Here is a 26600-nt window from a genome sequence, read left to right as displayed (position 1 = left end):
AGTCGTTGGTGCCCTTGTTCATGGTCAGACCTTGGGGTGTGGGATCTATGAGCAGCACCAACTTACCCCTTTGAATCTAGCATTTGAGTGCGAGCACCTGGCCGCTCTGCAATACAGTAGGTTTATGTCGAAGTATATGGCAAGTCGTAGTCATAGCCATCAGGTGTGTAGCTGATTGTGGTGGAAGAGGATTTGGCTGTCGGTTCCTGCACTCCGCGTTACCCCTGAACGACCCTTCAGCCACTCCAGGACCAGCCCGCTTGACTCGCCTGCGAGGGACAAGGAAGTACAGACTGAAGAAGCTCCAAAGGGCTTGTCAAGTGTCATTGAAGCCAAGGAGTCGAAGGCTGGGCCTCCTGGGCCGTCTGGCGGCAACTCTTCACGTCGTTTGGTCGCAGTGTCATGATCGATCTCTGGGCAAGGGAAGGGGAACCAGGCGAGAGGAAGCAGTCCCGAGGTCTAAGACTATCCTTGTATGTCTCTGAAGGTCTGGAAGCCGAGCTGTCAGTATGATGCCTTCTCCCGTGTCTTCGTGGACTTGTCTTCTCATAAACCATACCGGCACTCAACACAAGCAAGACACTTACGAACCAAACACCTGGCGGCTTTTTGTCTTAATACTCTTCTAATCACAGAAATGCCATTAGGAAAGCATAGAACCGTCCCGTTTCACTCTCTTTGCTTCCTGAAGGGTTTGAGCTGCCCGTCCGGCCCAAGAGCGCCGCCCCCCCTAGACACATTAGTTCTTGTTCCTATATCATCCAATAACTCTGGCGGCAGAGAGAAAGGATAGTTTAGAACTGGCGGTGGCGCTGCTGCTGCAGTGTATGGCCGAGGAAGCGGTGCCGCCGAGTTTGCTGCTTGATCTTTCGTTGGATGTCGGCTTTGTACCGTCTCGCCTGTATCTTTATGATTAGCTGCATCTCATTAGACGGTCAGCACGAGTAAGAAGCTGAGGAAACTAGAAAGGTCTGTCTTGAGTGTAACTGGGATGTTGTAACTTCTGTCGAGGGCTCCTGAAATGCGACATGCACCAATATTGGGATACCAGTCACTACGATCACCACCAAACATGAAATTCCATCATACGAAAGAAAGACCGAAGCAAAAGTAAGTCAACACTCTGCGTGCTGATATAGTTCAACTGGTTGGACAAGGCCAGGCACCGCTGATTGTTGCGAGTATCAAAGGAATATAGGAAATCAAGGACCATGAACCAAAGATGGGGCAAACACTTTGATATTAGACAAAGAACGCAATCCCTGAATAGCATCAAATTTACTAACATTAGGGCGAAATGGAATGCTATAGGGGGCCTTTGCTGGAAATGACGTACAGGTTGCATGGACTTAGTGGAGGGGTAGTTCTGGCAGCGAGTCCCAGGGGCCCAGCGTTGTGAATAACCTCGCTCGCACCGCCAGACACTCGACAACCGAAACACCAACACAACGGATCTACGATGCAAGTATGACTTTTCAGTATACAATAGAGGTCAGAGAGCGAGCGAGGATAGTTTATTTCAAAAGTGCACGCATGTTGGAAACATCATCGTGGAGTCACAGGGGAGCATATATATGTACAGTATACGGATCACCATCACGAAAGGCCTCAACACCACGGTAACATCATGATCAATAGAAAGAAACAGTCTCAAAGGATGCATAAAGGTAGGTAGGTAGTTAAAGCTTCGGAGTCACGAGCGGGGTAGGGAGGCCCAAGGACCGATCATCGGTGTCAACCTGGGAGTTCAACATCGAACATCGTGATATCACGAGACCTCACGAGATCAAGCGAAGCACACAACTCGCACGCACATTAATTCAAAGAAGGAGAACGAAATTAGATATGCAGGAATGGCCTCGTGAATCAAGGAGAAGGGAGAAGCCGTTGCTGGGGTAGCAAGAGGTTAAGACGCGTTAGTCGTTGAGATTCAAGGACTGAGATGCATCTATATCAGACGTAATAGGGGGCTGGATGAGTTTACTAGGGGAAATACACTGTTGATATGTCCCTATTCCACGTGGGTTCCATCCCCTGAGTCTCTGTCGACCAATAAGTTCGCCAACTACGTCCCTGCAACTTAGGCCCCTGAGGCTAGCTTCTCCTCCAACTTGACCTGCAACCCACCCGTCTGCTCCTGCCATTATTCCTGCAGATTCTCAACTTGCCCTGAGGCAGCCCCACTCACGCATTCCCTTCCTACCCAAGTCGCTCCCAACTTTCCTTCCCCTCCTCCCTCTCTTCCTTTCTTCTTCACCCACCCACCTCAACATCATTCCGACTTTCACTATCCGATTTGGATGTGAAATAGGATCTTTGGGTTTTGATCTCGATTGCATTTCTTCTTTTCTTTCAGCTTCTTTTGAAGCACGTATACAAGCCAAACTTCAGCTTTCATCTACTCATCATTTTGTTGTGACATCTTGTCTTCCTCCATCGACAACATGTCTTCTCACGTTGGCCATCGTGCCTACGCAAACATGTCTTCTCCTGCTGAGGGAGCTTCTGACTCGATCCAGGGCACTCCAAACACCCAGATCACTGTCTTCTCTCCTGCCGAAAGCTCCCAGGGTACCTCCATCCAGGGCAACACCTATGTTGGCCAGAGCCAGGCTTCCGAGGACCCCTTTGTTGATGGTGGCCTTGCCCAAGGCAGCACTCTTTCGGCTACAGCCTCTTCATTCCAGCCCATCGGTCAGAGGTTCAAGGGAAAGAATGCACTCGTATTTTACCCAGAGGGCAGTCCCACTGTCGCTGGCGCTCTGAGCCAGGATATGGACATCTCTCACCGGATCGAGGTGTGCGACACTCCCAAACCCCCCTCTATTGTCGATCTTGGTAATTTCATTACCGTAAGTATCATTTGTCATTGACAGAAATGCAAAATGTATTAACGAGTTTATAGGAGCTTACCCAGAAGGGAGTCAGGTTCCACGGCGGACGTAACCTGGAGACTACCGGAGGGCATGTGTACGTCGTCTTCGAAGACCTCCGTGATGCCGCCTGGGCCTTATACGCTATTCGCAAGGCTCCCAAGGGCTGGTTCACCGCATACGTGAAGATCAGGCCTGAGCGCGTAAGTTTCTCTCTTCATCTCATCTCTTCATTCTTTTGCTAACTATATTCTATAGCTGGACCTTGGCCTCGTACGATTCTCTGAGCTTAGACAGCTCAGCATCGAGGTCAACATCCTCAACTTCGCAATCATCGATCCCGCCCATGTCGATGAGATCGCCCAGCGAGCCCTGAATGTCTACGGTCAGCTTTTTGCCCTGATCAGACATTTGAGCTTCCCCAACGGAGCCTTCCGCGGTGTCGCCCAGTTCTGCAAGGCTGCCGACGCCTTCATCGCGTTCAAGGCTTTCGGCAACGGCATTTCCACCGGCGTAAGTCTTTTTCCATCACATTCTCCTCCTCTTTATCCCTCCTCATACATCTTCCCTTCTCCTCTCCCCATAAGCTCCGTCGTCAGCCCCGTCCTCCTAAGCTGTGTTCTCTAACCTGGTAAGGGCGTTGTCATCACTCTGTCTAAGCCAGATGACGTTGGCGCTGCGCTCGACATTAACACCTTGGCTGCCAGCATGGGCGACATGTCTGTGCAGCAAGGCCCCCGTGGCGTCGGCCGAGGTCGCCATCAGAGTTTCTTCGCTCTAAATGCCCCACAGGGCAACCCCTTCGCAGCAGCTGGAGCTGCTAGTCTTCCTTTTCCAACCAACATTCAGCAGCAGCCCTTTACAGGGCAGCAGTTCGGACCACCTCCAGTGTCTACCAACAGCCTCGTTGCATTTGGCAACGCGAACAGCTTTGGAAGGTTCGATCCGCGCCGAGCTGCGGGCCGGTATGGCCGCGGCTCCCGTGGCTTAAACAACATCGTCGACCTGGGCGAACTCATCGCCGGACGCGATGTCCGTACCACCGTAAGTCCTACCAACCTCTCTTGCATCACCATCAGCACTGACATCTTGATAGATCATGCTTAGAAACATTCCCAACAAGGTGGACCAACCTCTTCTCAAGAAGATCGTCGATGTTTCTTCCTTCGGACGCTATGACTTTATGTACTTGCGAATTGACTTTGCCAACGATTGCAAGTAAGTACAATCCACAGCTATACCTTACTCAAATACTGACCATTCCCTAGCGTCGGCTATGCGTTCATCAACTTCGTCAAAGCCGAGTACATCATCGACGTCAGTCACCGTTGAGAGTATTCCCATCTTGATGACGTGCTAACTTCTGTTTAGTTCTTCCAGGCACGAGCCAACAAACGCTGGAACTGCTTCCGCTCGGACAAGGTCGCTGAGATCTCCTATGCGAGTAAGCTTTTCTTTCTCTCCTCTTGTGCTGCAGTCACTGACATACAGTAGCTATCCAGGGAAAGGACTGCTTGGTGCAAAAGTTCCGAAACTCGTCCGTCATGCTCGAGGCCGAGCATTACCGTCCTAAGGTCAGTTGCCCATGGCCCATTATTCACCCTCATCAACTAACAGATGCAGCTTTTCTACACCATCCACAGTGATGATCCTAACCTCGTCGGCCAAGAGGAGCCATTCCCTGGCCCTGACAATCAGTCGAAGATGAAGCGCTCGGTGGAGAACGCTGAGCATGTTGGTATGCAGCTCCTTTCGATCAACCGCAATAACAGGGCACTAACACTTATTGCTATAGGGCTCTTCACGCCTACTGCTGGTCAATACTTCCGCGATGAGCAACGCCGCCGCCACTCTCAGTATGATCGCGGCACTCGTCTAGCTGAGCTAGAGGAGATTTCTTACGGATCCGGTGTCATCCCGTACCGCGGTTCCGGCCGCTACTAAGCGGGCATCAGAGGCTGTCTAGATTTTTGATCCATTTTTCAAAAGTCGTCTTGAGCATTGGAGTGGTTGATCTCTTTTGATCCTCTTTTGAGATCTTGAGGTCTTGGGCATGGCCGTAACTAAATTTTCGAAGACCTTTGAATGGTCTGACTATTCTGCAGGATCTCCTTTGGTACAATCTCCATTGGACTCTACTCCTAAGTAGCAGCAACTGGCAGCATCTTGATGCACGTAGATACCTAGTACTTGGCAAGCGCTGAATAGATTTCATCAGCCGAACCTTGGGGTGTACTTTGTGACGTTAACATTGTAGCAACAGTCACTAAACAGACGCCAGATCACGCTAGACACGGATGTTTAAGTTCAACTGCAGTTCTATGACGCTTTTCATTTATTGATTCTATTTAAGACGTAGTCAACTGTCACCAGTCATGGAGAAGATGGATTCTCGGGCAGAGCTGGCAACGGTTTTCGCGAATTGGTTGGTTGGGCGATAGAGCGACGCAATACATTCGGCTTTGTGTCGTGGGAAGGGGGCGATAGATCAGACGACGAGGAAAAGCCTCCAGAAGATCTTGGCGTTGGAGGAGGTGAAAGCTGCTCGCATTCAACACGATCATGATGTATGTCGTCGGCAAAAGGCCCTCGGTGTAGTTCAGTAGCATCATCGTCTCTTGATGTCGGAGCATATTGGCCTCTCTGACGGGCTGCCAGTAACGCTGCATCTTCTCCATCGTATGCACCTCCATGCATTGCTCGAACGCGAGCGGCCGATGATGCACCGTCGTAGGAAGCGAGACCAGCCTGATCCGAAAAGGGTGCGAGGTGATTTAGTGGCACACCTCGGGCGAAGATGACGAGGATCAGGCATGACATGAGCAACACGGCTTGTACTATGGCCATGCGTTTCTGAAAGACGACCTCATCGGCCAGGAGGTTGAGACGAGCGCTGAGAGCAACTATCTCTCGGTTGGACTGCTCACGCTGACTCTCCAAAGCTAGGACCGTTGATTGCCAGATCTGGTCGTACTGCTCACGAACGGAGCGCAGCTCGGCGAGAACGGTCTTGTTGAGGTTCTCGAGGAACAGTGTCGTTTTTGAAAGTTGCTTCTGCTCTGTGCGGTGCAGAGTCTCGGACATGTGGCGAGCTTGGTCCTCGACGTACTTGAGGGAGAGTGTGAGATTGGTTTCAACGATTGTAAGGCGCTTGGAGATGGACTTGAAGAATCCTTCCTGCACGGTGGGCGAGGCTGGTGAGCCAGAGGCCGTTCCCGTGGAGCCCTTCTTGGCATTAACAGTATTGGCAGGGGAGGGCTTCTGAGTAGATGATGACGCTGAGGAAGATGGTGTTGCGGTCGTCTTTGTGCCTGCTGCTGAAGTGGTGGAGTTTGATGCGGATTCGACATTGGAGGATGAGATGGAGGATGGGCTGGTTGGGGACACAGCGGGCGTGGCGCTTGGAGATGCAGTGGTGGAAGATGATGAGGCCGTGGGCTCTTCACTTGCAGGATGCTCGGATCGGGGAGTGTGTGGTGTTGACGTCCCCTTCTGTGCTCTCTCGTCGGGGGAGTTGGTTGTGGGTGCAGCGCTGGTGACTTCAGCAGAGCTACTGGGGTTTGAGACTGGTTGTGTAGTGTGATTGAGTGAGGCAGAGCAGAAGAATGGCTCGAAAAGGAGTCGCGAAGCGGTATTGACTTCACAGAATGGCATCAATCCCACCGAGCTCGGCTTGGCAGGCTCGGGAGAGCTCTCGGGTTGTTGGGGCTTCGTCGGCTCTTCTCCTGAAGGGAGAGCTTGAGGAGTCACTTTGGCCTCCTCAGCCTCATTCGTATCATCGTTACGGTCTTCGTTGAATGCAGCGAAGAAGCGCGAGCCATGGATTCGAAGTAATGAAACGGGGCAGTAGTACTGTTTCCCGTAATGGGTGAGATAGTCGATGCGGACGTACTTGGAGAAGATCTGAGCATTCTCGACCAGGAAGGGCTGAATAGCTCGTGAGTTCTCTGCCTGAAAGACTCCGATCTGTTTCCACTCGTCCCTCTTGACTGGGTACCGGTCACTAACGCTGACAGTAAAAGTTTGGATCATACTAGAAAAGAACTCGAAGTTGGCGAGGACGACGGTATCGATGTAGACATCATCGCTCAGTTCGACAATAAACCACTTCTCCTTGGCACTGCACTCGAAAAGTAGGTAAGAGTCTTTGTTCTCGACGAGAATTGCCTTTGCATTCCTTGCGCCGGGGCTCGTCTTGAGGATGGTGGCGCCGGCATCAAAGGACGAGTATGAGAATCGTTCCTTGCAAGTCTTGCCGGCATCTTTGTTTCTATGGATTGCAACACCACGGCCATCCTTTCCTGAACCCTCGTTCTTAGCTTCTTGGAGGTCTGAAGGGCGCTCATTCTGCTCTTCTGTGCCATCCATGTAGCTGCCAAAGTTCAGGGATATCTCATCTTCCTCGCCGAGGCCGCCGTAGCCCATATCCGGGGGTGTCCTGTCGCGGGGCTTGGCGTTCCTGTGTAGGTTTTGAGGGTCCTGCCCTGTCTGTTTCAACATCATGGCCTTCCAGTCCTCGAAGGACATGAAAGGCTTTGCATCTCCATCTCCATCACCATCTGTAGCGGCAGCTTCCGACTCGTCTTTGGCGGGAGTGGCGGTGGACGCTGACTGTTGGGGCTGGGATTGGGATTGGGAAGGGGAAGGGGACTCGCGTTGTGTGTTGGGGGGTGGCGCATCGCTTTGTTTCGAGTCGGGGGAGGCGTCGGAAGTCGAGTTGGCATCTGAAGGGGTTGCGCTCACAGAAGTGCTCGTCCAGGAGCTTGTGAGGCAAGCTTGGGGCAGCGTGTGGGTGATGTAGTTGATGGTTCGGGCATCACAGGTCAAGTCGATTGGGTCAGGGGTGACGCCGGGATCGTGGGACTGGGCCTCGGTGTGGGCTTGTGTCCAGGCCGCGATGAGTGCCAGAGATCGTACGAGGGCTGAGCCTAGCGAAGGCATCGTGACCTCAAGTGTTGGCGGCACATTGAAGCGTCGCTGAGGTCGAATTGCTGGCACTGACGTTGAAGTATGGGGGTTGGGTTTGTGTCGTGTCGTTGATCAGCGTTGGAACTAGACACGAAGCGGGTGTAGCGTATCCTGTACCTTGCCCCGTAGCCCAGGCTCGTTTAACTTCAGCGTGGCCCACAGACGTTGTCAGATGCTGATTGGTGCACCAACAGTAAAGTCTGTCTTGTTGATTAGATCCGTTTCTTAGATCGAGGTAAAAATAGAAATTGGGCGTTGATGACTTACACACAGAAACACTCGTCCACTATGACCTCTATAATCGATAAAAGACTGGAAATTGGGGGCTTGGATAAAGATGTTACCCCGTTGTTGGTGTCGATGCTATGAAACAGGATAGATTGACATCAGACGAAGTAAATTTGAGAAGAGAGGTACCAAGCTGGTAGGCATTCAACCTTCCTGAACTGTGTCTTTCCTGATGCCAGACCCGAAATATCAAGCTAAGATATGCAGGAACCTAGCAGAGCATACATAGTACCTACCTAAGCTACCTACCATAATTATGGGCATGGCGAGGAATATGAGCTCTTTCACTCCATAGGTTCTGTGCTCCCAGCAAACGGCTTGGAAGAATAACAAAAACTTGAAATAACTTGATTTCAGTGTATGTTTGGTTTCAACATATTTACGAAAAATGATTAAAGAACACAGAATTTATTCTTTGCTTTTCAATGAGCAGCCTAGATTGATACAGTGACTCTCCTTAGGGTAGGCAGAGTGGTAATGTGATGTCCTTGTAATTGCAGTGTTGCACTTGCTTGATCCCGACAAAACAGGTTGCCTTTTAGAGCAACTTGGGTGAGTAAATAGTTTTGTTTTGTTATAAGACTGAATTCAGGATGCTTTACTGTATAAATTTCCTTTCATTTGAGTCACTGTTGGCTGTTTGCACGGATGCGTACATGCTATCTCCTCTATCAGCTACCCTACCTACTCTTGGCGGTTGTGGCAAACCCTTTCCTTTACATGGACGTCTCTTTGAAATCCATCTCAACACTGAGAAGGTAACAGTGACCAGCCAGATCGAAACTCGGACAATTCTGCCGCTAGAATTACGTAAGCCATGCTATTCGCTACCGTCTGCCTCATTTCTGCGCTGTCGCATGTGTCTCGACTTTCGTTGGGGGGGTTACTGGCCTATCTAGATCCCAGCCTCACTTCCATTGAAAGTCGAAGAGTTCGTGATGGTTTCTTCGCTGTGAGTATTGATGGGAGACAATGAGTGTAACATACTGATCAAGTGTTTTGTCAACAAAAGCTTTTCTTTCCTATTCTCCACGTTCTCGCGAGCGATTCGTGTCGTATCGCGACTTGGCATAAGAAACAAGCACACCTACCTTTCGACGGCAGCATATACGCACCTTTCGGTTCAGCCATGTTCCCTCCATGATAGAGCCATAGAGAAGCAGTTCTCGATGAGATGTGACAGGGAGAATCAAAATCAAAACCAACATCATAGAGACCGCCCCATGACACCCTCCAACCAACGGAAGTCTCCAAAATCAAGAGCTCAGGTGCCTGGCTTCCAACCAATTCGGACTTGCTATTGCTCGAGGCTTGCAATTGTGATAGTTGTATACACGAACTGGGTCATACCGACTCATGTCTAGGCTCCAAACCCTTACCGGCGATGGAAACCTTACTCAATGTTGGCTGATCAGAACCACGCCGCAGTGTTGCTTGTGACAATTTGGCGTGCCAAGAACAAAAGAACCAGGGCCAATTTTATCCTTTTTCCCAGTTACATTTGGCTGGCCACGAAGCAAATTGAGAGATAGGAATTGCCACGCAAGTGTGCTCAAATAAAACACCCCTGGCGAAAACCAACAGCCAACTGACCATCATCTGATATTCTACAGCGGCGTTTCATTGGCACCGGATTGCCAAGAAGGCAAAATACTCACGAATTGGCGCCTTTGCCGCAGCCGAATCTCACCAAGGACAGCAATGCGACGAGCGGGCGAGAAACCCCCTGGCTTTTAGTACTCGACACACACGTTATGTGCAAGCTAAAAAGGAGCCGCAACCCCGTCGATCTTCAACCTTCTTTACCAGCTCCCTATGCACGCTCTTGAATCATTATGGGTCCTCAAGAGTTCGAACTAAGGTCGGTGGTTACCCTCACCAATGATCCAGATGGTGAGCTTCATCGACCACGGCAATCTTCAAGCTTAGCAAAAGATAAGCAAGTAATTTGCTACTACAAACGCTCACTATGGATCTTTGTCTTCTATCTCCTGATTCTCGTCCTACCGTGGATATTCACCTGTATTTTGATGGTCAGGCCCATCAACAAGGAATCATATTTCAACCAGGCGGGATCGATAACCCCTGGAGACGTGAATAATTGGCATAGATCGCGCGTTGCCCTCAGCTCTCTGACGGCACTCTCAAGTGTTATTGGACTCCCAATAGTTTCTGGCCTCCTTGCCCATGGAGCGGTTGTCTACACCCAGCGTCGAAACCCACGTCAGAAATTGAGTGTCTTGCAGCTATTTGCGCTGGCAGATAGAGAATGGTAAGACCTTCGATACCTCTTTAAACGTCCGAGCAAACTGAAGAGCACTGAAAGGTCACTTTACCTTTGGCTGGCGACTTTTCTCATCTTGATCAGTAAGTCTAAGCATACACCCTGATCCTCCACCATATGCCCCTTGAACTGACCTTTTCTGAACAGCCGCTATCCAACCACCTATACAAGCGATCCTGGTCAGAGACGAAAGAGTTGACATTGTGACGTGCAAAGGGCATCCCGCGGCGTACAGCAACCATGATTCGAGAGCTTGAAAATTTCCTTTCAGGGATTTGAATACCCAGATCATTGCGTGGGATGCGGAACCCATAGATCTGAATTTCTGCCCGCAAGACATTGTTGTCAAGAAGACCAGCCAGGAGCTACTGAGCTCCGCCAATAGCGATATCCAAACCAATTTGTGGTCTGATGAGGCTTCTCTTGGAAAAAGCCCAAATTACTATACGGACAATAGGCGGACTTTTGACTGGTATTACCAGGAGTCGTCATACGGCAGAGGCAAACGCCAGTATTATGCATCTTCCGTTCCCAATGGCACCGCTACTGGAGTCTATCGACATCACGCGGCCAGAATGGACTCTACAGCAAACTGTTACTTAACCAAAAACTTCCCGAAAGAGTGCAAGGGTGACAAACCATTCGCGCCGTCTTTCTACGAGGGTTGGCTGAATGTCGATATTTGTGCTGAGGGAAGTTACGACACTGTGGCCTGGAACACAACTCGAAACAAACAAGAGCACAATGAGACTTTGTGGTTGTCTATGAAATGGGATATTCCTGAAGGTCAAGACAGCTCTGGACAATTTCGAAATAATAATAGCTATGTCCTCAGATGCGACAGTGTCTCAAGAAGAGGGTGGTTTCAGCTCCCGAACAACGCAAACGGAGGGAATCCTGGGCCCTTACGTGACGAGTGGCCTTCGTGGCGAGAACTCAAGTACAAGTTCAACGATTATTATATCACTAGTCCTCGGTGGGATAGTGAATTTCCAGGCGACAGGTATCCCGCCGCAGAGTATGCAACCCATTCATTTATAATGTCTTTTGAATGCCCCTGGCTAAACACTTATCACTCACTAGGATCACGGACGAAGAACTACAAAACTATCGCGCTCAATGGAGCTACGCCTACCAAGGGCCCCTCGTGCCTGGCCCACTCATGACGGCGGCTCTGGCTATGTTTGGAAATTCGTCATTCTTTCATGGAGCTAGGGTTGCTGACCGAAGCACTTACAACCAGACCATCGACAACATCTGTGATAACTCGTTGTTTCCAATGCTTGGACTGATGCCGGACAGTTACAATCTGGGATGGTGCAGCCCATCTGTAAGAAATCGGAAGCATAGTCTGGAAATGCAGGATGTGATTTACCACTATTTTAACGGTCTCAAGAATGCAGAGGCCACCGAACAAGCACTCGAAAAGGCCATGTTCTTTGCAAACGAAGCCCTTCTCACCACCGCCGCCTCATTGCCCCAGAAGCGCCCCATCTTCTACAGCCCGGGGACTGCAGTCATGAAGCCGAAAGAGGATTTGGCGGCGGTGATAATTGTCACTGCACTGATAGGTCTTCAAGTTGTAGCGCTTTGTGTGCTGATGCGGTTTATTGGGCGTGTCCCTACGTGGACGGAGACTCTTGATGCGGATGCTTTGGCGCAGATCGGAGGTCAACTGAAGGAATGGGGAGAGCCCAGACCAGACCTGAGGCAGATGAATGGTATTGTGGGAGTTGATGAGACTCGACATCGGGCCGGGACGTCATCAGTCAGACTGCCGTTGGGGGAGGATGTTGCTTTGCAGTCAGGGTCTGTACATTTGACACTTGGCGGGGAGGGATTGATCAACAGAGGTGTGATGAAGAGGGTGCAAGCAGAAACGACTACTGTGGTCGAAGCGTGATAAATCTGTGTGATAAGTAAGTTTGAGGCGACTTTGATGTTGGGACCCCTTTTCAAAACTCTACCTTAATCTTAGTGCCAATCGATTTAATGTTTTATCAGGACACAATGTTTGATTTGTGTTCAAGAAAGCTGATACGCCTGGTCCCTCAGAAGCTATGCTTAGCATCTGGTGAGAGTGATTCACCAGAGCGGGAGATTGCAAACACTGAGGGCGGCAAATTGGAAGGAAAGCACTTGGTTTAGCACTTGGACAGTGGGTTGGAACCTGGCCTCGGAGAGTACGAAAACGTCTGATATTGAATTAAGTCAATAAAACAGACTGACCTAAAATCCTACTAAGCATATCCCAAGCTTGCCTAAGTCCTTTCATAGCTTAGAAGGGGGTCTAAGTCTTCTTACCTCCTGGTCCTCAACTGTTTTTCGAGGTCGAGAAGACTTGGACTCAACGGGTCTGACGTCTCGCTGCTCTCATGGGATAGATACAATGGGGAGATTATGACCCTCGCCTCGGAGCGCAATGGGCTTTCTCTTGAGACCGGAAAGGATAATTTTGTGACGTAGACTCTGATCGGCAAGGGGCCTCGCTCAGGGGTCGTATCCAGAGTCGATTGTGTCTCTTTGCTTCCGGAGGCTGGAGGCGCTGTGAGGGTAGTTTCGTGTATCTGGGGTGTCTAAGGTGCGCTTCATGAACCTGAGAGGTAGAATAACGTGTTAGTCATGTAACGAGATAACGAGAGTCAGGGTAGACTATGATACTACCACCGGGTGTCGTATGCTGTACTTAAGCCTCTTCTCATGTTCGGCGTTGGTAAACCGTCTCAGGTCTTGTAGGCGCTGATATGCTTATAGTGAAAAGATCAGAAATGAAAATGAGAAGTTGAGAGCCACTGGATAGTTTGTCAGCGTCAAGAAAACTTGACAGGGGAAACACAATCCTCTCAATAACTGGTCGTACCCCCCGCCAAGGCATCACTTTGATTTTCAACAAAGGGGAAAGGAGCTTGAGGTTCTCTTAGAGACTCTAGAGATCTCTCGGCCGGTTGCTGGACTTCGACGAGCGGTTACGGCAGTCTGGAGTGCTGGGAGAGATGAGGGAGTCCGATATCGCTGACGAGTTCGGACGAATCGAGCGCTTCAAAACATGGCAGCTTTGATATCAACACCGGACGAACAATAAGCAAAGTTTTGCAACAAGAACCGTGAGAGATATTCAAAGGTAAATCAGACATTATTGGTCAAGGAGGATCAATCGATCGCAATCCTAAATGGAACCGCAACAAGTGAGTCAAAACTGTTGGTATCATTTTACTTCACAAACACTGACATCGACTTAGGCCGGTCAAAGACCACAGACATTATCTGTCTTATTCTTCAAAATCCAACCTAAATCCGATGAGACACGAACATATCCACCTTGCGATACTTGCCAAGAAAAGATATGCATTCGCCCTAGTCAATATTCAAGCCTGTCATATTCTCGACTGCAACGCAAACGAGATATCTACAAGGCTTCGGTACCCTGTGGCGAGTTACCTGAAGCATTATGGGCTGGGTATCTCGATATTCTTCGTCGGATGGATGTCAATACGCCCCGTGCAAGTTCACAACTTTGGATGGCCGTCTCGCTACCGAAACTTCACTGGAGCTGGACAAGAACTGGGCGGATTATCGGACGAAGAACTGGCCCTACAAGACACCGTATACCTACTGAGAAGGGTCAATTGTCGAAAGCCGCTCAGTCTCAATTCGTACGTCAATCCAAACCTTGATCGGCCGCAACAGCGTCGTTGAACTCTTGAGATTCAAAATATCTCAACAGACTTGATATTCACGACTTGTTACCCTATGGCAACTTCACTACTCTAGCCCAACTTTCGGCAGTTCATCTGAGCAATTCTGATTCGCCATCTGGTTCTCTGATTCGTTCCAGTCGAAAGTGGAAGATCGGCAATGGCAGTTTCCCGTCATCCGTCCGACTATGGTTCTGAAAGTGTTTCAGGGAATTATACCCAATGAGCAGCCTACAAACTTTCGGTGATGGCTCTTCCGTCACAGACCTGAGACGATTGTTCATCTAGCCGTGTTAATGCCTGCTGACTGATTGACAGGTTGAGACGCCAACCATCAACGCTCAGACAGGGCATGCACCAGACCCCTGTTCGATCGAAGAAGCATAAACCCAACCTTAACTTTTCACAGACAAAATTCTCCAGTCAAAAGTCGAGATCTGAAACTCAGCCTTGGGCTTTATCAGATGTCGACTATAGTTTCACCGGCTCATCCTGAGAGACTTGCAGTCCCGAAGCTCTGACACTTTGACCCCTGCACAACCTGAGCGGATGAAAAAGAGCCCAGCTTGGCGTTGCAACTTCTGGGGACATGTTGCATTCTACCACGCCAGATCGATATTGTGAGACGTTGTATTACGCTTTTGTACGGTATCGTCATAGGGCTAGCTCCGGCCTCTGGTGTTGCCGGTGACAAGGAGCCCTTGATGGCGGTTTTGACATCTCTCGGCCTGCCTTTACGGCTCTGGGGATGAAATGCATCCGATCAAGAAACAACGTTGAATCTCAGCTGACAATTGTTTGTGTGTGGAAAAGTTTGTCTATAAAGATGGGGAAGAACTCCCGCTGAAATAGTTCGATTCTTCATCTCACAATCATCTTCTAGTCCATCCTTCCAAACACCAGTCATTTCCTAAAGAGGTGAGTCTTGAACACTATTCTCGACTACAAATATCAAGTTTACTAACATCGAACTCTTCAGCTGTGCTCTTGTCGGCTTTCATTCCTTCCACCGTTTCGCCTTTAGAGCTGTGCTCACAACATTCATATACCCATTTGATATTTACTGTCCAACTCCAACACTCACTCAGTCACCAACACACAACAACCAACCAAAACCGTCTTCTCAATCCTTTCAAGATGAAGTTCTCAGCTTTCTTTGTTATCGCCTCTGCCGCTTTCGCTGCCGCCGCCCCCGGTGTTGCCACCTTCTCTCAAGAGCGCGCTGCTCTCAACGAGAGTGCCCCCAGCCAGGGCCGCGAGGACGGCGGCCGTGCTGATCTCCGCGAGCCTGGACGAGAGGAGGGCCGTGAGGGTGAGCGTGAGGATGACCGAGAGGACCGTGGTGGCCGTGGTCGCCAGGATGGTCGTCTCAACCGTGGTGGCCTTGCTTTCAGCCAAGTTGACCTGAACTACCTTCTCCGCGTCAACCAGCTCAACCTCGGCAAGCTCCAGGTCCTCAGCCAGCGAAACAACTTCAACGTCGTCGTCTTCCAAGATCTCTTTGCCTCTCGGGACTTTAGCCTCCAGTCTCTTCTCCAGCTCCAGCAGCTCTCCACCATGATTGCTATTGCCGAGACTGGTATCTTCGACCAGTTTGAGCTGTCTCGATTGGACCTTGGCAACCTGAACCTTGGACTCATCAACGGCATTGCTGGCCTCAACTTGGCTCAGTTCATCGACGCTGCTCTGCAGCCCCAGATCAACATTATCTCTAAAGAGGGTGAGTCATCAAGTCGAATCGATTGTTTTAAACAAGTGCTAACTCTTCAGCAGTAACCAACAACATCATCATTGCCAAGTAAAGATGCAGGGAGTCTACTTAATGAGGGGGCAGGCACTCCTGTATACGGGCAGGCTTCGGGTCAAGCCATACCCTTCATGAGTCATGAACTATCAACCTTCGGAACGGATTAGGACTGGGCTCGCTTTCTCATGGTCACTGGATGGCTTGAAGGCGAGGGTTACTATATAATGAATGAATCTAATATTTCAATGATCTCAAGTTGCCCTTGATACATCACAAGAATTTACATCACTAGAACGATTAGTGACCCTTTCATGCTACATCTCTTTTCTATTCCATCTGAAGTCATGGCAGATGTGACCGGCAAATCAGACTTTGAGACTCAAAAAGACGATTTCTTCTTTCAGGACACTGTCAGAACGAAGTGACGTCAATGACACTCTGGTGAAGAAGCATTGGAGTAGATATGGACAACTTCAAGTCCCGTCTCTGCCAGAATCACTTCAAAAGTCTTTAAAGTCGTAGCAGGCACAGAAGGGTTCGGTGAGAATTTTGCAATATCCAAGTTTCAGTGCAGGCTTCAGATTTTTTGAGTATTTGCACTCCAATCGTGGAGAATAAAATTCAAGAAGTACTGTTGTGTGAGTTGAACTTGTTAGGAGTGAGAGAGCAAACTGTAAGAAGATATATTTTGTTCAATGCCTCTTTTTGATTTCCCATGTCAGTAAGTAACAACCGACACACCATCTTCGCAAACATGTCTCTCCCTATGTCTTTTATTACTGATGTTGAGGCAAAAGGATCGACAAAAGAGCGTAGATTTACTACATAGTGGATGAGCCAATGGCAAGTTGTTCAACTTGCGGTCAAATAAACACTTCTCGGCCTATCATAAACTCAATGGAGATCTAGAAACACAAATGGATACAGGACCAATCTCCCTCAGAAACCGCGTATAGTCGTATAAATGACGACGCTTTTGTTAATAAGCGCATTGATAGCATGATCGTTGACTCCGAGCTGTCCGTTAAGCGAAAGATAGAGTTTGCAACGGCGTCGAAAAGTTCTATGGATAGACTATCCACCAAGCAGAATACGGTATTCCGACTAGGATATCCCAGCATAGCGTCCTTCTAAATGAATTTACTATGCTCCCGGGCTTAGAGTTTCTGACAACAGCCGGCAGTTGAGCATTGACTGGGGTTTAATAGCCCATCTCGTATTACAGCATAGACCACCAATTAGAATATATAATGCCTCTACAGCCCCTGACTCGAGTCTGAGGAAACCAGCAACCGATTCAAAATGTTGTTCAAACAACTGCTCGCTTTCGGAGCTCTCGCCAATGGTCTGGCTACCCGCCAGGAGAAGCCAATCTGGCTGACACTCCCACCCACGCCAGACCTACCAGCACCCATCACCCACAAAACAACTCCCATCAACAATGTTTCTCTCTGGATGCAGGAGTACAACAAGAAAGCAGATGCTATCCCTATCGTTATGGATCACGGCGGTCTAGGTTACTCTGCATACTTTGGATCTGTCATCTCTCGTCTCATCAAGCATGGATACTATGTCATTGCTGTTGATCGTCGAGGCCACGGTCGTTCAACGTTCAACAAGGACGATGTCTTTACATATGAAGGATTCGCTCAAGATACGAATGATCTTCTGAAGAAACATGGTATTACCGAGTACAACGTCGTTGGCTGGTCAGATGGTGCCATCACAACTCTCGCTGCACTCATCGACCCCGTCATGTCAGAGCCTATCAAGAAGGCCTTTATCTTTGGAGGATCAGCCAACCCCGAGCAGACCAACGCCACGTTCTCAAGCACATACATCTTCTCAGAGTTTGTCTCTCGCTGTCGTACTGAATACGCTGAACTGCAGCCTCACGCCAACTTTACCCTCTTCGGTACCAAAGTTGCCACTATGGAGGCTACACTACCCCAGTTCACAGATGAGCAGCTTGGATCTATCGATGGACCGAGGGTTATTGTTGTGGGAGCTGAGCATGAGGAGGCCGTGAACAGGGATGTACCTGAGAAGTTGCACAAGGCTATCAAGGGGAGTCATATCGAGATTTTGACTGGAGTGAGCCACTTTGCGCCGCTTCAGGATCCTGGTCAGTTCACGAAAGCTGTTGAGGAGTGGTTTAAGGCACCAATCCCTTGAGTCTATTGTACAGCGGCAGTAGTTTAGAAACAAAAAATCTGCGTGATCAGACTTCTCTCTGAATCTACACAATAACACTCCTGTTACATGGAAATATGAAATTTGTATCGTTACGATCAAGCTGTCAGTATCTAGATATAGAAAGAATAAGAAAGAGAACTAAGACAGCTTTCTTCGAGGTTTACCACGATCTTGTCAGCAGAGGTACGATTTATGGGAGGATCAGACTAGGTAGGTACAATCACAAATCTCCAAGGTTAGATAGAAGTTCAACGTCGGTTCGTCTAATATAGCGGAGATTGGTTTACTACCACTTTGCTTTTATATTTTCTATTTGCTATGTATATGGACTTTCCGGCTTCACATAATGCCACATTTGTCAAGTCAATATTTCCGGTACTTGTGTTAACAAACTAACTTACGGTTCAGCCCCAGAAGAGAGGCTAATGTAGATGGCAAGACATTGCCCTGTCACCCACCCAGCAACACCCAACTCAAACAAGGACTCTTGAGATGAAAATGGTTGTTCATAGGTCGAACCACATAGCAGGTAGGTTATACCACCCAAACACGACGCACGTAGTACCCCAAAGACTCTCCACAACCATCAACACCTCAGCGAGGAAGAAATAGAACACCACGTAAACCGACCACCCAAACAGCGTTCCTGGAAAATGGCCCTCAGTAACAAGGGTATACAGAGCGACTACGAGCTTGGCCCCCCAGAGACCGAGATAAATATCCCATCTGCGACTGGCTTCGTGCACATCGTACCATGCATGCTGGTTGGCAAGAGATCGCCGGGCGTCTTCTCTTGGGTCTCCGGTGCGTTGGAAGTCACTGGGTGTCTGGAAGATATGCTCTGGGGGTGCTGTGCCAATGATTTTGACAAAGATGAAGACAAGAGCTGTGAATGTGATGAAGGAAATCATGGTGAATGTCGTTAAGAAGTTTATTTGAGGATAAAAAGGTGTTTATTTGTTGAGATGAGATTGCTGAGATGGAATCTGATGAGTTGATATAAGTGTCCTGGTCTATCTCGAGCTACAGTCTGAGAAGGCCGCCGCGAGCTTTATACTTCCTGTAATACTGAAATTGCTCATATAAATCGTTGTTGTTCTTTTACCAAGAGTCTTGTGGGTTCTGGAAACGACCAGCACTGGTGTGAAATGTGAACACTCGTTGTCCTTCGTGAACTCATATGATGATACAAAGACTACCAATGACAAAGTGATTCTGCGAACAAGGTATGATCCGCACATCATGATCGTGTATTTTGATCTCATGATACATTAAATCTACATACGAGGTATCCCCAACGCAATCATACAAGCAATCATTGCAAAGCTGATATCCATTCCCAACCTCTTCGCCAAAACACCCGTCCTCATTACAGCATCAGACTAACACACTGTCTCTTTTAACCAACAACAGCAGTCTGCCGTCTCGCTTGGCTGTTACCGCCGGTCTTTTTCTGAGTACCAGGTCGTGCCAGAGTGTACTTGGCGAACGCCCTCGCGAGAGCCTTCTTGCAACTAACTTTCTGGCTGCCCACGAAGCTGTCCACTGTGACGGCGATGGCGCGGTCGATGTCTTGTGATGAGCAGTATTCTGAGAGGCGCATTCGGCAGAAGGCTTCGGCGATGCGGATGATAGCTTCGAGATGTCGAACCTGGTTGTGTTAGTATGAGATGTCGCGGAGTTGATGTTGTGGGATCAACTTACTGTGATGGGGTAGGCTCCAGTGGCAAGAGACTCTCGTCTCATGTCGGCAAACAGTCGTGCAATCTTGTCCTCATCGACATGGTAAAGCTTCGGCGAGCAGTGCTCCCGAGCATAGAGGATATACTTCCTTAGTAGCTCTTGAGGAATCTCACCCTCAGCCTTGCGACCACCATTAGTGGCTTGTGTCTCAGCTTGTGTATCATGTTCAACCTCCATTGAGTCCTGCTCCGCTTGGCTAAGAGGGTGACTTCGGCTATGTGATCCGACGATGAATCGTGCCAGACGCTCATCCTCTTCGGGCTCAACAGTGTCTCGTACCACACACAGGATGTCAAAACGAGACAAGATAGGCTCTGTCAACTCGACATTGGCAGAGAATGGGGCAGTGGAGTTGTATCGTCCGCCGATGGGATTGGCGGCAGCAATGACACCACATCGAGCTTGCAGAGTAGTGACAATACCGGCCTTGGAGATGGAGATGGTCTGTTGCTCCATGGCTTCGTGAATGGATGTTCGATCTTGGTCGTTCATCTTGTCAAACTCATCAATGAGGCAAGTTCCACGATCCGCCAACACCAGAGCACCACCTTCCAATGTCCATTCACTGGTGAGAGGGTCTCTTCGGACACTGGCCGTCAGACCGACAGCACTGGCACCCTGACCTGTAGCAAACACAGCTCGGTGGGCTGTCTTCTCAGCATACTTGAGAATCTGGGATTTGGCTGTACCAGGATCGCCGAGGAGAAGCACGTTGATGTCACCTCGGAGATGATGAGCACCCCTGGTGACCTTGGCAACACCACCGAAGAGTGATAAAGCCACGGCGGTCTTGATGTCAGTATGTCCGTAAATACTAGGTGCTATCGAGTTGATGATCTTGTCCACGATGTTGGGGTCGCGAGACAACTTGCGGATTGTGTGCTCATCCTCCTCAGTCATTCGGAAACCAGCCAGCTGGTCATGAGACTTGACAACGTTGTTTGCTTCGAGAATAGTAGCAAAAACAGGGAAGCCATTGCGATTGTTGAGCTGAGCATCATAATTGTTGCGGTAGATTCCAGTGACTTCAATCTCCTCACCAGGCTTTGCCTTGTCGATCAGATCCCAGAGAAGGATAACCTCGCGCGATCGTGGCAATCGACCAGCAGGTACTGTTCCAGGAGACTCTTGGAGAGTGAGTTTCTGGTAGTTTCGGTAGACCGTCTTCTCGGAGTTGAGAGTGAAGGGACCTCGCGACTGGCAACTTTGACAGAATGTGATCTTGACTTCAACATTTGACTCTTGCTGGAAAGGTCCGAGAGTCACACCGCACTTGCTGCAGTCAAACTTGACGTACTTGAGCTGAGGGAAGACACCCGATCGTCGGGTAACGACACCGCTGACTCGAACGAGACAGTTGAGGTGAGACTGACGGAGTTGTCGCAGTGTGTAGTGCACAGGTAGATCAAAGATACGAACGTGAATCTCGGCGTGAATGCGCTCGTAATCGGGGTAGTGAAGCAGAACAACGTCCATGGCAACCTCGTCGAACAACTTGATCATCTCTTGAGGCGCATTGGCCAAGAAGTAAGCCAGAATGGCCTTGCTTTCGGAGAGGTGCTCGTATGAGACCTCAAGAGACTCGGCGTTGATCTCACCGAGTGTTCGGATTCGGTTACCGTACACGGATGAACCAGAGCTATCGGTGTAGGATGTGAGGAAAGCCTTGAACTCGCGCCTGATGGTTCGCTGGACTGAGGGTTGTGACACCCACTCAGTGAGGTTGGAAGCCTTGACATCAGCAAGTGCTTCGAGCGAGAGTTCCTCGGCCATAATGTCGGTGTCCATGAGGTCGTCGGGATCTTCATCGTAATGGTGACGGCGACGTCGGGGCTGAGCTGTGAGATCGATATCGCCATCATCTTCGTCACCATCAAGGTAAATATTGGGAATTTCCCTTCTGACTGCCTGATCTCTTCGGTTGAGCTGAGCTTCTAGCCGACGTCGATCGGCAATGTTCATCTCGTCATAATCGCCCTCGTCGTCGATGCCAATGCCTTCGTACATGTCGTTCTCTCGTTCTTGGTAATCGGCCTCGTAGCCTTCACGGAACAGATCAACGTCGTCTTCTGCCATTTCGTCAAGCTCATCGATATCGTCTTGGATCTGGGCCTCCTCTTCGATGTCATCGTCGTCCTCGACACCATGTGCCATGTTGAACTCGGCAGGGGGCGAAGAAGGCATGGGACTCGAGCCAAAGGCTGCTGGTGAAGGGCCATCGCTTCCTCCTGTTCGAGATCGCTTTCTATTCGGACGAGCCGAAGAAGGGTGTAGCGGGGAACTTGAAGTGGTTGTTAGCTAATTTTCTTTTGTATAAATGGTGAAGAACACCCTGGAGAGACAAACCTCATGATTGCAACTCTTCAATGATATCGAGATTTGGTGATATCGTGGTAGAGTATCTGAGTAATTCTGGAGACCAAAAGTTTGGATTGAACTGAGAATGTCAAGATTGAGGGGCTCAATTTGTGTTGATGGTTGGAAGGGAAACGATAGCATGAAAGTGGGTGCAGTTGACAAGGGGTAATTTCGCGTATCAAGGCGCGACTTGACGCGTTAATTGATTGGTACTGACGTGCCACGCGTAAAGTGGTTTGCCTCCAGCGACAGAATACTTGACACAAACCTTACAGTAAACTTCCCTGTAGATGCCCGCGTTATTATAGCACCTCACAAGCTTCGCAACCTCCAACTCGAGCTGTAAGGTACCGACTGTCGCACTGCCGATAACGTAGCTGACCCTTCTCCTCATCTTGTCCTTGTAAAAGTATCAAACCTTGCATCACCCATCAATTCCGACAAATCTGTCATCCGATGCTTTAATTTTCATCTTTCATCTGTTTCTCTCTTTTCCAAATTTATCTCCAATACTTCAAAGTTTTACCGTTTCATCAATCGCAATCATGTCTGCAGATGCTCCCTCTGCCTCCGCGCCCGCGCAAGATGCGCCTCAACAACAACCTCGAGAACGCAAGGAGAGCTTTTCTGGAAAATCGGAAACCTCCGAGACATCGCAAACAGCTGCTGAGTAGGATGCCAATTTCTCTGAACATGTAATAGCATCTCTAACACCAACTAGGTTTATTCGATCTCAGGAAGCTCTTGAAGCTGATGCCCGCGAGGCCCTGCCTTACGTATATTTTCACTCCTCTTACGATCGCGGCATACACTTACGGTTCTTTAGAGCATTGACACATGCACCAAAATCCTCGGTCCTCTGCGACAAGCTGTCTTTGCCTGCTTGACCTGCAACCCACCACCAGCGAAAGAAGGCGACGACTGGACACCCGCTGGTGTCTGCTATGCCTGCTCCATCCAATGTCACGGCGAACACACTCTCGTCGAGATCTTCCAGAAGCGCAACTTCACATGCGACTGCGGTACCAAGCGCATCCCATCCACAAGCCCATGTACTCTCCGCTTGAACGAGGCCACCAACACTCGAGGCGGAGTTCACTCCGAGGAGCCCGACGTGAACAACAAGTACAATCACAACTTCCGCAATAGGTTCTGCGGGTGCGAGTGCGACTATGATCCGTTTCAACAGAAGGGTACAATGTTCCAGTGTCTTGGTCTGGGAACTACTGAAACAGGAGGATGCGGCGAAGACTGGTATCATCCAGGATGTCTTGTTGGCATGGGACCGAACTGGTTCGAGAAGATGGAGAAGCCAAAGAAGGCGGCCAAGGAGAGTGCTGACGAAGGCAAGCTGACGACCATCACCGAGGGTAATGAAGAGCAGCAGAATTCTGCCGAGAAGCCCGGAGAGACAAACGGTGCCGCCCAGCCTGCTGCTGAGGAAGAGGAAGATGATGAAGACGTCCCCATGCCCCCAGGATTCCCAGAGGAAGATGCCTTCGAAGCCTTCCTATGCTACAAGTGTGTCGATGCGCATCCCTGGATCAAGCGCTACGCAGGAACTTCCGGCTTTCTTCCAGCAGTCTTCGTCAACCAAGCCGACTCCGAGACAAAAGTCGAGGCAGCCCCTGTTGAAGAGGAGTCTTCTGCTACTACTGAGCAAGCTCCTACAGACGATCCCGCTCAAGGCTCGCGAAAGCGCAAGGCCGAAGATGATGCCGAGGAGTCTACAGAAGCTAAGCGTGTAAAGAGCGAGTCCCTGTCTGGAGATGTGAAGCCCGCAGAGACAACCTCTACAGATACACTTCCGTGCAAGCTGAAGAATTTCCCTCACGCCCCTCAGGGCCAGTTCTCGCTTTTCATGAAGGAAGACTTCCGCGAAGCCTTCTGCCGCTGCTCATCCTGCTATCCCAACCTCAACCCCCACCCTCAGCTCCTCGAAGAGGAAGAAGTCTACGAACCACCTCTGTCCGACGATGGTTCCCAAGCAGGTGGCAATGGCGGTGGTTCCCACGGTAGTGGCAGTCTTCTTGAGCGTGGTGAGAGCGCACTCCGCAATGTCGATCGCGTACGAGCCATTGAGGGTGTCATGGCTTATAACCACCTCAAGGAACGACTCAAGCCTTTCTTCCAGCAGTTCGCCGAGAGTGGACAAGCTATTGGCGCTGAGGATATCAAAGCATACTTTGCCAAGCTGAGAGGTGATGAGCAGGGTATCGAGGAGGCAGCTGCTGGAGCCAAGGATGGTGAGGGTGGTGGTAGCGGCGATGGAGGTTCACGAAAGGAGCAAAGTGGTTATTGATCATTAGAATGTGGGACATGAACATGAAATTGATGTTACAAGGGCGAGCGGGGAGTTGACCGGACTGGATACCACGGTTGGGTTGTTTGCTGTAAGAGTAGTGTACAATACGGGCGGCATACGATAATTTGATACCAGAAATCGAGATAAAACGATAGTAAAGATGATACTTCATACAAAGCTTAACTGGTTTCATTTATTGATGGCCTCTATTCATCATGATCAACACCGTGTTAGGGAAGATATTCTTCGTGGCCTTGATGCTCATGGAAGCCAAGCCAGAGCATGTTTCTAACACATAAAATCCATTTATTCCTATAGTACATATCCATTCATGTCTTGGGTATCGCTAAATCAAAACATTCCCATTTTTTCAAGTCGTCTCCATTCCCTTCAAAAACTCCCCCCTACTGCCCCGTCGACCCTGTACTTGATGCCGCACTCGACGGCCGAGGTGGCAGCGCAGGTACACCATGCGAAGCCCCAGAATCTTCCCTCTGCATCGGAATACCCCCCATCATGCCCATCCCAATGCCCATACCCGGTAGGGGCAGCTGAGGCTGCGGACCTTGTCCATCACTATCCTCCGCCTGACTGTCCAGCTGCTCCTGCGCCGCCTTGAGGTCCAGTTCATGCAACCTTTGCTTTTCAGCAGGATCGATAATATCATCATCGTCGCTCCAGTAAGGATCATCATCGTCGAGTTCAGGCATGGCCATGCGCTTCCAGAACCGCAACTCCTGACGATGCGCCTTCTCATCGACGAGTTTATTCCAGCGCCCTTCGTCCTCGTCGTACTTGCGCCGGTACTCGCGAAGGCTTTCGTTGGCGCGACCTGCGTGCGCTTGCATCTGCCAGATTTGTTCGCGGAGACGGGCATTCTCGTCGCGTGCGTCGGCGAGTTGCTTGCGGTAGGAGCGGTGCCAGGCGGCTACGTCGCTGACGTGCTTGGTCTTGTACTCGTGGAATTGTCGAAGGAGGTTAGCCATGGCGTTGGCGTATTGCGAGAGGAGTTTGGCATTGGCGTCACGGCTGAACTTTGCCTTTTCGAGAGATTCTGTGAGGAGCGATACGAGAGCGTCGATGTTTTGTTCTTGGCCTGGAGTAAGTTAGCTGGTGGTTCAGTGAGTGTAAGGTAGGAGACATACCATTTATATCATCGGCAGCATTTTCGATTACTTGTGAATTGCTGACCCCCTGCGCCCTCGCCCTGTTCCTCACTCTCCCTAATCCATTGACAATATCCTCTGTGACTCTTCGGTTCTCTGCAAGTTGGCGGCTGAGCTCCTCAACCATACCATAGATGTAGTTAAGTTCAGCTTGGTGGCCCGCAGGCGTAGGAACAGGCATCCCAGCAGCCATGTTCGTCCCATTCATACCATTCATCATAGCGATCTGCTGCTGCTGCCACTGATGCTGCGGCTGCGGGGAGTACTGCTGCTGCTGTTGTTGGTACTGCTGTTGTTGCTGCTGCTGGTAATGACGCGCCGTGGACGTTGGGGATGGCGCAGGCGCGGGAGAAGAAGGTGAGGATAGAGATGGATCGTGGGGGCTCGGGCTTGGAGGCGCTTGAAAGCTCATGTCTTGTCCACTCGGGAACCTGGGCCTCGAGCGTTTGGAGGATGGTGTTGGTTGTCTTAGCCTTGTTTGTGGATGGAGCTGGATGCTTGATTTGGTATAGCCTAGCGGTTCTCCCCCTCAGTGTTGCGACACTTCACCAGCACTCGGAGGGGCGCAAAATTATTTTGCCGACGACAGTGGACCTTGATTGACAACGATTGAAGAAAACCCCTGAACAAAATGCTCATAGAAGGGTCTTTATAATACAAGCAATGTTTTCAATGAAGCTTGCTAATTATCTGGCGCTTCAGGACAAACTTCAATGGATTATATCTACTAGAGATGAGCTACCCTCTGAGCGTGGACCATGAGATTCGGAAACAAGTCGCTCCCAACTATACCACAGCGGCATCACTTATACTGGCAAGCTCATTTGATTGTCTCTTATTTTGATCATTGACTTTTTGTATCCTTTTACATTTCTCACAACTCCAGCCGGATTGAACTCAATCCGCCCCTTTAGGGTAGTTTTTATGAGAAGTCATCTAAGCGAGTGACTGCTGAGCAAGGTAGCGACTGTCACTAC

General features: G+C 49.7%; 9 protein-coding genes across 9 annotated transcripts; 5 read left to right on the top strand and 4 right to left on the bottom strand.

The window, feature by feature from the left end:
* Nucleotides 1-2444: 2444 nt before the first annotated feature.
* On the top strand, nucleotides 2445-4817 carry FTJAE_3445 (meiosis mei2; the record flags this gene model as incomplete). The annotated part of the gene is made up of 10 exons (XM_037349743.1): nucleotides 2445-2852; nucleotides 2906-3076; nucleotides 3132-3386; nucleotides 3510-3917; nucleotides 3970-4091; nucleotides 4142-4190; nucleotides 4245-4317; nucleotides 4368-4447; nucleotides 4497-4611; nucleotides 4669-4817. The coding sequence occupies 10 exons, from the start codon at nucleotides 2445-2447 to the stop codon at nucleotides 4815-4817; spliced, it is 1830 nt and encodes a 609-aa protein (XP_037209468.1).
* Nucleotides 4818-5246: 429 nt separating this feature from the next.
* On the bottom strand, nucleotides 5247-7814 carry FTJAE_3444 (SLP1; the record flags this gene model as incomplete). Its single annotated transcript, XM_037349742.1, has 1 exon — nucleotides 5247-7814. The coding sequence occupies one exon, from the start codon at nucleotides 7812-7814 to the stop codon at nucleotides 5247-5249; it is 2568 nt and encodes an 855-aa protein (XP_037209467.1).
* Nucleotides 7815-9964: 2150 nt separating this feature from the next.
* FTJAE_3443 (uncharacterized protein) lies at nucleotides 9965-12316 on the top strand (the record flags this gene model as incomplete). The annotated part of the gene is made up of 5 exons (XM_037349741.1): nucleotides 9965-10022; nucleotides 10299-10401; nucleotides 10685-10819; nucleotides 10871-11431; nucleotides 11497-12316. The coding sequence occupies 5 exons, from the start codon at nucleotides 9965-9967 to the stop codon at nucleotides 12314-12316; spliced, it is 1677 nt and encodes a 558-aa protein (XP_037209466.1).
* A 2929-nt stretch (nucleotides 12317-15245) lies between these two features.
* FTJAE_3442 (uncharacterized protein) lies at nucleotides 15246-15910 on the top strand (the record flags this gene model as incomplete). Its single annotated transcript, XM_037349740.1, has 2 exons — nucleotides 15246-15828; nucleotides 15882-15910. 2 exons carry the CDS (start codon nucleotides 15246-15248, stop codon nucleotides 15908-15910), a joined length of 612 nt encoding a protein of 203 aa, XP_037209465.1.
* A 1247-nt stretch (nucleotides 15911-17157) lies between these two features.
* FTJAE_3441 (Valacyclovir hydrolase) lies at nucleotides 17158-18030 on the top strand (the record flags this gene model as incomplete). Its single annotated transcript, XM_037349739.1, has 1 exon — nucleotides 17158-18030. One exon carries the CDS (start codon nucleotides 17158-17160, stop codon nucleotides 18028-18030), a length of 873 nt encoding a protein of 290 aa, XP_037209464.1.
* A 527-nt stretch (nucleotides 18031-18557) lies between these two features.
* On the bottom strand, nucleotides 18558-18962 carry FTJAE_3440 (uncharacterized protein; the record flags this gene model as incomplete). The annotated part of the gene is made up of 1 exon (XM_037349738.1): nucleotides 18558-18962. The coding sequence occupies one exon, from the start codon at nucleotides 18960-18962 to the stop codon at nucleotides 18558-18560; it is 405 nt and encodes a 134-aa protein (XP_037209463.1).
* Nucleotides 18963-19450: 488 nt separating this feature from the next.
* FTJAE_3439 (dna replication licensing factor mcm2) lies at nucleotides 19451-22145 on the bottom strand (the record flags this gene model as incomplete). Its single annotated transcript, XM_037349736.1, has 3 exons — nucleotides 19451-19702; nucleotides 19756-22075; nucleotides 22141-22145. 3 exons carry the CDS (start codon nucleotides 22143-22145, stop codon nucleotides 19451-19453), a joined length of 2577 nt encoding a protein of 858 aa, XP_037209462.1.
* Nucleotides 22146-22697: 552 nt separating this feature from the next.
* FTJAE_3438 (metaphase-anaphase transition (Mlo2)) lies at nucleotides 22698-24454 on the top strand (the record flags this gene model as incomplete). The annotated part of the gene is made up of 3 exons (XM_037349735.1): nucleotides 22698-22822; nucleotides 22874-22928; nucleotides 22979-24454. The coding sequence occupies 3 exons, from the start codon at nucleotides 22698-22700 to the stop codon at nucleotides 24452-24454; spliced, it is 1656 nt and encodes a 551-aa protein (XP_037209461.1).
* Nucleotides 24455-24861: 407 nt separating this feature from the next.
* Nucleotides 24862-26035, bottom strand: FTJAE_3437 (uncharacterized protein; the record flags this gene model as incomplete). The annotated part of the gene is made up of 2 exons (XM_037349734.1): nucleotides 24862-25553; nucleotides 25603-26035. 2 exons carry the CDS (start codon nucleotides 26033-26035, stop codon nucleotides 24862-24864), a joined length of 1125 nt encoding a protein of 374 aa, XP_037209460.1.
* Between the last annotated feature and the right edge of the window lie 565 nt (nucleotides 26036-26600).

The sequence above is a fragment of the Fusarium tjaetaba genome, assembly GCF_013396195.1.
Source record: "Fusarium tjaetaba strain NRRL 66243 chromosome Unknown NRRL66243_c0000066, whole genome shotgun sequence".
NCBI classification, from domain to species: Eukaryota; Fungi; Ascomycota; class Sordariomycetes; order Hypocreales; family Nectriaceae; genus Fusarium; species Fusarium tjaetaba.
This window is presented reverse-complemented; position numbering and strand designations above follow the sequence as displayed.